The sequence below is a fragment of the Gavialis gangeticus genome, unplaced genomic scaffold (genome assembly GCF_001723915.1).
Source record: "Gavialis gangeticus isolate Ggan-Ray unplaced genomic scaffold, GavGan_comp1, whole genome shotgun sequence".
NCBI lineage: Eukaryota > Metazoa > Chordata > Crocodylia > Gavialidae > Gavialis > Gavialis gangeticus.
Window position 1 is genome coordinate 3,376,349 of NW_017729011.1, and position 9,837 is coordinate 3,386,185.

General features: G+C 45.8%; 1 protein-coding gene across 8 annotated transcripts in view; it reads right to left on the reverse strand.

Annotated features, from left to right (window-relative positions):
- The window catches only part of RGS3 (regulator of G-protein signaling 3), a 222,393-nt gene that overhangs the window by 161,372 nt on the left and 51,184 nt on the right, over positions 1-9,837 (reverse strand). For 6 of the 8 annotated variants that reach the window (XM_019510367.1, XM_019510370.1, XM_019510366.1 and 3 more), the window contains 2 exons: positions 8,483-8,550; positions 2,273-2,354 (listed from right to left, as the gene is read on the reverse strand). In XM_019510367.1, coding sequence (XP_019365912.1) covers positions 2,273-2,354; positions 8,483-8,550 — 150 coding nt within the window. Of the gene's footprint in view, positions 1-2,272; positions 2,355-4,851; positions 5,001-8,482; positions 8,551-9,837 lie in introns of those variants that run through there. The other 2 variants (XM_019510374.1, XM_019510373.1) reach the window with 1 other exon arrangement.

Genomic DNA, 9,837 nt, shown 5'->3' on the forward strand with positions numbered 1-9,837 from the left:
AAAAAAAAAAAAAAAAAAAAAAGCTGCACACACAAGTTACTAGACTGAGGAGGAGTGCCCAAGCCCCTTTGAAAGAGAATCACTCCACTTGGGTTCCAGTTCTGGGCTCTTTGACCATTGGTGTCAAATGTTTTCAGCTTTCAGCTGTCCTCTTCAAGCAAGACGTTGACACCTTTGCTTGTACCAGGTACCCAACAGAGTCTGAGGAAAAAGGTTACTACACTGTCTTCTCTGCCTGGCACCTGCACTGTGCACCACATTCATCTCGGTCCAGAAGAAATGGCAATGCTTCAACCCCTGTGGCCAGGCCATCATCTGGGGCAAAGGAGGAATACTTCCTAGTAAACTGGAGCTGGAAGAAGACATCTTTATGACTGAAAAGGCTTGGCCTCATAGGTTCAGTACTAAGCAAAACTAGATCCAAACACTTCATGTCAGTGTTGGATATGGAGGAAGTACCCTCGATGAGCAGGAAAGACCAGACAGCCACTTTCAAGCATTTTCTCTTTCCATCTTGTTCAAGTAGAATTAGGCTCACTTTCTTTTCAGTCACACATTGATCTCATTTAGGTGTAAAGCAGCATCCCTGGATGGGGAGGAAGGGGTGACTTTGAGCTCCCTGGATCTATAATACCACCATACTGGATTACTAAAGAATCTAAGCACTTTAGCATAAAGGGAGGATGAAACTCATAAATTTCTCTCCACGGGCTAACCACTACAAAGAGACAAACAGACACTCTCCACTACGGTGTGTTATAGAGGCTTTGGGATAGCTGGAAGCTATCAAAACATTGCTGGGACTGGAGCCTATGGCATTGCTCTAATTCCCAGGTGCACCTATACAGGTGTTGAAGAAAAAGTGGGATGAGATTGATTCCCCTAGGCCCCTGCAGGTGCCAGCTGTTGTGGAAGAGGAGTCAGCTGCCCACATCCCCTCTCTGAAGAAGAATAATGAGAGCCACAGCAGGGCAACGCTATCCATCTCACTTATTTCTATAGGCAGGTGAGCAGCCTCTGTGGTAAACCCTTTTGAAAGTTGCAGGGAAGTCAAAAATGCATGAGCACTGAGATATGGCCTCTATCCACGGTCCTGAGGACATCATCTTGTAGTGTCAGTAGGGCCAGCTCCATGCTGTTCCAGTCCAAAGTCCAGTTACAAATCACTGGGATGTTGCAGATGCCACATGGTGTTGGCACACAACTTCTGCTTTACTAGGCTGAGGAATGGGAGGTTATATGTGAAGCAGCAGATGGTGAAAATTCCTGCTTCAACTATTAAGTTTCAGATGAATGGCAGCCTACAGCATTTTGTATGATGAATGGCATGTTGACTTCTCAGATGTTGATTATTTCCATTAGAAGTAGTTACTGTTGTTCTAGCTGGCTTTCATTAACCAGTATAGGCATAGAGCTTTTCAGAAAGAAAAAAATGTCTGTGATGTGGATAGTTAGCACAACAGCCTCTATCCAGGCTAAGGCCCGATGTAAAGTAGACATAGTAGGCAGGGTGCAGTTCCTCTAAATCCCACCTGCACCAGCAACTGGATGCACACATCTGGATCTCTGTTTACACAGATTCTGAACCCTCAGTGCTCAGCAATTTCATGAAGAAGATACAGGTTATATTCCACTTTCAAGAGGCTGTGCTCCACCTTTTTGCCCTCACCAGAGGCTGGGAAGGTGATGCCATTTCACCTCCTCACTCCTGCATTTGTCTGCCCAAGACCCAAATACCCTGATCATCCAAGCACACAGAACAAAGGAAGTGGATTGGTTTCTCCTGTATATAGGTAGTCATGGTGCAGCAATCTAGATTTCTATAACAGTTAATGAAATAGGTTTCATTACAAAGTATGTTTCCTGCTCTCACAATATTCAGAAGCAAATCTTGAATTTGTAACCTATAAATGCTCAAAACAAAAGCAGTCCTCCCTAATCGCAAATAGAAGAGGCCTAAAATGTGTTCTTTTTAAAAGTGGCTTTTTGGTCAAAACAGAAATTTGTACTGGAAACATACATTTGCAACAGCTTTTTCAGAGTTTTCATTAAACACTGAAAATCAAAAAGCTTTCTGTAATTTCCATATGAGCAGTCAGTGGGTGGCAGCCAACCTCCTCATTAGAGAAAAAGAGGGGATCATATAAAAGTACAAGAGAATTCTCTGCAGCTTGAAAGGCACAGTCAAACACAAGGAAGCAAAAAGGAGCAGCAAATCCCTTTCAAATCACTACAGTAATAAGAGGTGCATAAGAATGGTTGGGTGTCTTACCAGAGTCCACAGCCTGCACACGGACAGGAGAATCACAGCAGATTGTGAAGCCAAACCCATCCCTTCCTCGAGGGATTGTAATCTGAAAACAGAGTCAGCAGGTTAAATGGGCAGACAGCTAGCAGGTATGATCAGCAAGTACTCAGCACTTCACCCATGCACAGCCCCAGGACTTAACACCTACAATAATACAGTGCTTCTCTATCCAACTGGAGAGGGTTGCACATACTGTATGGAGACAACAAGCAACTGTCACTATAAAAGTCCTCCCTGAAAAAAAGCACATTAACTAGGACATGGCTTAAATGAGTCTTTATGCAAATGGATAACATATTAATGCTGTTTCATGAGCAAGCAAAAATCAAACTACATACACCACCCTCCATCCTGACCCTGGAAGCTGTGAGCATTTATTCATAAGGTAAATTTTAATTCTTGATTGTAAGCTTCCAGTGAAAGCTCAGAGTTACAGTTCTTATAATAAGTACTTAGATCAAAGAAGCTGATCAAGCTTCCAGTTTTCCAGAAAAGAAAAGGGGAAAAATGCTTGACTAATCTGATTTTTTAAAATAAACAGCCACAAGGAAGAATTATCCCATGGAGGAATCCCATGTGAGCAGCTGAAGAAAGAAAATTTAGTTCAATCTTCTTTATATATAGCAAAGTGAAGATGTTTTGGGATGCAGTACCCCACATCTGAAAATGTCCTTTGCATGGCAATAGACTTCAAAAGACAAACGTCCTCCCACTAACATTGCCAAGAATAGGCCCTGTCCTTCTGCCTTGAGTAATTTTTTCCTTTTATTTCTGGCCTGTGGTGGATACATAAAAGGCTGTCAGGGTTGTTCAGGTTTGAATCACCTCCCCCATTCAGTCTGACCACAGGGCAGGAAAGTAAGAGGGAGGTTTGTTCTGAAAAAGTGTTGCTAGCAGCCACTTAAAACCAGACACATGGCCAGAAACAGCACTCAGCATCCTTCTAAGGGGCTTCCGAGTTTGCTTTTCATCCTGTACACTATTGCATCGTTGTTAACAGATGTATTCAGTCCTTGAGGGGAGAAGGGGGTTTTATGTCACTTAGTGGCAACCCCTCTAGACAGGTTGAGAGTAGAAAAGAGAAACTACATGAAAATGGCTCCTTCTCCCCTTCTAATCCTGCCAAGTTGCATCCTGACTAGCCGCTAGTCAAATGCATGGGTTTCACCAGTACGGACAAGTTCTGTCTCTGGCTGCTGGCAGAGCCAGCTCAGCTGTGAGTGTGAGCTGAAACCTCCTCTACATCACTCATCGTCAGGAGAATCAGCAGATAACTACTAATTGCAGATGCTTTGCTACTGAATAAAGTCCTGCTTGGAGTCTTTACAACACCACGGGAAAAATGCTGGAGGCCTTGCCTATTTTAGTACTTTACAGTTTTTGCCACTGCTACCCCCAGTGGTGAATTAGAAATACTATTTTTGCCACTGTGGACAAAGAGGGACAGCATGAACCCTAACCAAGGGATAAGTGGGAACAGGGGCAAGGGGTAGCACATGACACCAGTAACCTGGAGGGTAGAGATACCAAACCTGTGCAGTCATATGGTGTCAAGGGTGTTCAGATTCCAATGGCTTTGAGAGAAAAAGAACTAACATAGCCCAAGACATGGGTCAGAGCAAACCAGTGCTGCCTGCAAACTAAAGGAGAGTTCTTGTGCAACACCCTTCAGCCAACCCAGACTGGATAGGGCATGTTTAACTAACAGGACTCCTTCTGCTGTCTCTTTTTCCCACCTAGACTGTGCAACTATTTCATCGCTTTGAAAGGCCTCATACACAATCCCCCACAAAATTGCAACCCTAGCCTCAGATCATCCCAGGTAAACATGAGACCTCAGCAAAGAAGCCAGGTGCCACATAGGTCTGTCTGGCAGCAGGCCGAGAAACCCATCACCGACAAAATGGGAGTCAGAAAGTCCAAGACAGCTTCCCCCCGCACAGCCATGCTTAAACTATGCGAGCAGAGATTTGCTCCATCACAAAGAGCCGTGGAAAACCAGATCGGACAAAACTTGAGACTTCCCTTTACTGTGCTTGAGTATTTTTTGTAACAGCCAAGTCACTGTCAAACATAACTAGTTTTAGAAATGCTTCTTTCAAATGCACTTGCACTCTCCAAAGAGACCACACTGAAATGTCAGAGGCTTTAGTCTGCTGTGCCTTCCTTTCTGCTGATAAATGGTAAATTGGGATGATACTTCTCAGCTCAGTGCTTGCACAATGCACGCAGAGTAGTGAGAGCACTAACACTCAGATCATTAGGGCAGGCTGATAATTCTCCCACACTAGAGGAGCCAACCCGTTGTATAGATAAGCCCATCTGTCAGAGACACAGATACCTACTAGGAAAATGTTTTAATTGTATTTGCTATAACATCGTTGGCAAATTAACCCTAGCAACAAACACTGGAAATGCACACATTCACAAGCAGAGAAGTGGGAAAGAACCCAGCCAAGCACTTCTGCCTAACTGCAGGAGACACCCCCACAACCACCCAAACACATTCCCTTGCATTCAGGTTTGACTCCAGTTACACAGACCTGTCTGTATCTCGGCTCCGAGCACACTTTGCAGAGTCCATTGAAGCGATTCATGATTGAAAACTCTAAACACGCCGTTAGCCCATGAAAATTAAATCCCCCAAAGTAGCAGTAATCCTAGAATCCTTGTATCACAACACTGTGGAACAAGCCACAGTGAAGCTGGCATGACCGCCCATGGGAACCCAGCTCCAGAGAAGAATGGCAGGAAGCCACCTTTCACCTCCCAAGCCCCCGTCTGTGCCGTATGCCGCTTTACGATAAGCCAGAGGGCTTCCTGAAAACTCTAAGCAACAAGGAAGAGAGAGAGTTTTATATTAAAATTCCTGTCAACTATTTAGTATTCCCTAGTCCTTTCTCTGTTGATGTGGCTTTTGTTCCCGCTGCATTCTTCAGAGGCACAGAGTACTTTGTTATTGCAATGTTCTCACAAACACTTTGAGGAGGTTTAAGTGGCGTTTCACAGGCACGGGCTGCTGGAGTTGCAATTCATTAAAAAGCCTCCTTCCACTAATTTCAAGATACAGGCTAAGAAGGGTTTTTGCTTCAGGAAGCCAGTGAAGAATGCGTTTTCACAGAAGATGCGCGCACACATCCATGCACATTACTGACGTGTGTTTTTACAGAGGGGAGGGGGAAAGTGAGACAAAAAAAGCTAGAAGTTCAGTTCAACTGGTTTAATTTCAGAATTAAAATAAAACTCTCCATCGAGTTCAGACGTACAGTGGATCCCAAGACATGGTGGCAGCTAAAATGCCTAGGTCACTGAGGAATGCTTTTAGACTGCAACTAAACTGAGGAAAGAGAAAACTCCTTCCGCACACTTTCACAAGGCCAGAAATGAGGGCAAAGGATTACCAGAAACTCAAGCAAACCAAGCCCCAGAGGTCACATTCATTGTAGCCTGATCTAGCAGCTACTAAAGGAAACCATGCTCAAGCTGAGAGAAGGGAAGGGAGTTTATCCAGCATCCAGACCCCTCCTGGTGCAGAGGGCAGCACAGTTCTGGAGGAGCACAGGGTGCGGGTGTGAAGCAGCTATGCCATCCTGCTGGGTTTGCATTGTCTAGCCCAGCCACTTTGATGCTGAGAGGCTAACACTCCTCCTCCCCCATTTTTGCCATCTTTCAAGTCCATGGTGATTGTGCGAGAGGAAGGGAGGGGAGAGTGGGTGCTGGGTTTGTTTGTCTAACTCAATCCTATGGTTTAAAACAAATAACTGAAAATGCAGCTGAGGGAAGCAGCGAAGCGGAATTCGGCACAGATAAATCATGGGACTGCTGAGCCCAGTTTCCGATGTGGGCCCTGTGTTTGTGTTGCCATTTCCCATCCTTGCCTCTCCTATAAATCACAGAGGCCTCCATCTCAGACACTGCATTTGGACAGCAAAGGGTTTCATTCAGCACCCCCTGAAAAAACATCAAGTGAAACTGCAGAACACCCAGATAAATCAGCAGTCGCACTGAAGAAGTCTGCATTAGGGTGCTCTCCACAAAGGACATGTTCTGTTTACGCAGATGAGGCTTCTCTGAAAGTCTCTGGAAATCAGCCATCCCTATAAGCTCATTCCCTTCCCCTGAACCAGCCTGGTGCCTGTATATGGCCTTCCCATTCTCCAGCGTGATGCCTCCAGATGCACATATTACTCCACTTCCTTGTACAAGCCCCACATTCTCAACTTGCCCTGCTGCATGGGGTAGGTAGCTCATGCCTGTTAGGACTTGTTTTCTCTGAATTGTGCCTTTAAAGCCCTACTGCTACAGTCACAAACTAATTATTATCAGCCTGTATAACTCTCTCATCTGACCTGGTTAGAGAACCCCTCACAGTGGTGGAACTGTGCCCCTATTACAGCCTTTATGCTTCGCAGCCACATCACAACTGGCCCAGTCCATCTCTCTACCTGCCACACCACTTAACTGGGTGTAGACCAGCATGTGCTGGGAAATCTTCACGGTTATCCCACCATGTCTTAGTAGAGGCACAAGAGAGCTTGTCTGAAGTATAACATGTCCTTAGAGCAGCTCCAGAAGCACGCAGGGGAAAGTACTCTGAAAGATCCTACCACAGGGACAGCAAAGGGGAAGAAGGGCCTGCCAACTTGATTACACAGGCCTAGTTGGGGTCCTGTCCACATGGCACAAAAACAGAGGGCTGGACCTGTTGTAAGAAGAGCCATGGAGCAGCCTGAGCTGCTGGTAGGGTCAATACACTCCGCTGCCCTGGTCACTGCACTAAACATGCTACCGCAAGGCCTGAACTGTGTTTAGAGTCACTTCACGGCTCCAAAACTGGTTTAAAAAACTGTAGCACATAAAGGGACTAATCAGAGAGGAGTTGCCTTCCTCTGCTGCTGAAATAGCAGCCATAATGTGTTCAGATGCAGCCAACCACAAAAAAAAACAACTACACACACGCACACCATGCATACTGCACTGTGGGCACATCTACACATGCTGTTAATGTGCAGCAATAAACTCTAGTGCATATCATGCTGGAGTTTATTGTTCCTGAAAGCTGCCTTTACACACGCACCCAGGATTGCAACACACTGAACCAAGTCAGAGCAGCCCTGGCTGGCAGGGGACCGGGGGGCAGGGGGGGTGTCAGCCTGCCAGTCCAGAGCTGCTCTACCCTGGCTTAACATGCTGTAGAGGGGCTGGCTGGGGCACGAGTGTGCTCCAGTGCGGGGCTACCTGCCAGGATGCATAGCATCTACACACGCATTGCTGCAGAGTAAAAAACTCTGCCACAAGATAGGACTTGTATTTACAAGTACTAACCTGTGGCGGATTTAATTAGTTTTCTGTGGCCTAATAGCCCTGCACATGTACACACTGAGATGTTTTTAGGCAACTCTGCAGTAAATAACTGCTGTAGTTGTTCCCTGTCTCATGAAGACTTGACCTTGTATTTTGTTGTTCTCTTAATATGAAGCAAAGTCATTTTTGCTCCTCTGTCTTTAGAAACAAAGCCCTCAAAGATAGCTAACTCTAATACCCTGTTCAGAATCCCCCCCTACCTTTTAAAAACCTTTCACAACCTTTCTCCATGTTGCTACGCAGACTAGTCTAGCCTCCCTGCTAATTTGACACCAGCTACCCCTCCTGTCTCTCCCTCTCTGCATCTCTTGGCTCTGAAAGAGTCGCCTTCTAATGCTTTGTCTCCCCAACTATTTTTGAATTTCTTCAGGGATTACACCTGCTTCCATCCCTGTACCCTCATCCCCTACCCCCACCACTGACTTTGGCCTTGGATTCACAATGTTTATGCCAGTATAATCAGGATTTATTCCATTATACCCAACACTTCGCATGCAACCATACAACAGTGTGACTGACTTGAATCTGCTGTAGAATTACCTGGAAAAAAACAAGGGTAAAACTACACTGGTATAAATTTCATATGTCCGCAGCTACTCTGAGAGAACCATTTGCTCAGTACAAATAGATCCCTACAATGTCACCTGCTACTAGTGCCTACCCCACAAGACCTGATCATTTGTTTGATGTGCATCCTGGTGCAATTTACACTGCTGTACAAAACAGGTAAATTACACCAGGGTAAATGTGCCGCATGTGTCCAGACTCTGTCACCATCACCAGCACTCCTGGGGAATGTCTCACACCTACCTTGAGGTGCTCCATGTTCTCAGTGTCCTGGTTCTGCAACACAGCTCTCTGGTTTGCCAGCAATAGCTCTACAAGGCAATGCAAGAGAGCATGTCACAGAGGCAGCTCTTGGGTCCTGCAAATATTGTCAGCATATTTAGCCTTTTAACAGCTTCTTTTCTCTCTGCACAGTGCCCAGGTAAAATAATCTTTTGAAGGCACCAGCTACAGCCTGGACCACCATGGTGTCCTGTGGGAACAGAGCACCCAGGATGGGAAAATTCTATGTTGCTCAACCAGAAAGTGGTATAGTTTCATAGTTTCTAGGGTCAGAAGGGACCTGAGCAGATCATCTAGTCCGACCCCCTGCCATGGCAGGAAAGAGTACTGGGGTCAAACGACCCCCAGTAAGGTGGTCATCCAACCTCCTCTTAAAAACCCCCAGGGTGGGAGCCTGCACCACCTCACTTGGAAGCTGGTTCCAGACCCTAGCCACCCTGACCGTGAAGTAGCGCTTCCTGGTGTCCAACTTAAACCTTCCCTCCGCCAGCTTGTGACCATTGTTCCTGGTCACTCCTGGTGGCGCTTGGGGGAACAGGGACTCCCCCAGCAGAGTATGATGGGTACCTGCAAGAGTGCCCTGCACTCACAGCCTGTGATAGTGCCTCAACCCTGACCTTGCTCTACTACCTATCTCTTATGCAGGCTTAAGCCTTTGGTATAGCTCTCTGGGCTGTTCCTCAGCATCTAAAGGAAATAAAAGCAAAAAAGAGAAGTCAACGTAGACCTGAACCCAAAACACATGGCAATCAATGACAGGCTTTGCATTGACATCAAAGTGGTCTGGTTCAGGCCTGGATCTCTGCCAAGGAGCTACCATAGCCTACATTATCTGAGCATCAGTGAGATAAGAACTCCATGATGAGGTCCAGACAATATGGCAGCCAAGCCAATCTCCTCCCAGCTCAAGCCTGTCCCAGCTCAAGAGGGTGAGAAGCTGCATTCTCCCCTCAGATTAATCCCTTGTGTGTGTGAAGAAGAGGTATTCCCCTTCCAAAATACTAAACAGACTTTCTCAGGAATGTCCAAAATAACTCCATCAGTCCCCTCAAAGCACTGGTCTGGCTCAAAGGCAGCTTGGAGACCTCATCTCATGTTCCCTGACACCCTGTGATGAGTAATTAGCAGGGATCCTGTTTTTTTCTGATAAAAACAAATCCCAAATTAAAAAAAGTAAACCAAAATCTACATTTTTCCCATGAAAAACCACTTATATATATATAGATCAGTCTAACCCCTAGGACAGGAAGCTTGGTCTCCCTTATATATGTACACACACACACACACACACACACACACACACACACACACACACA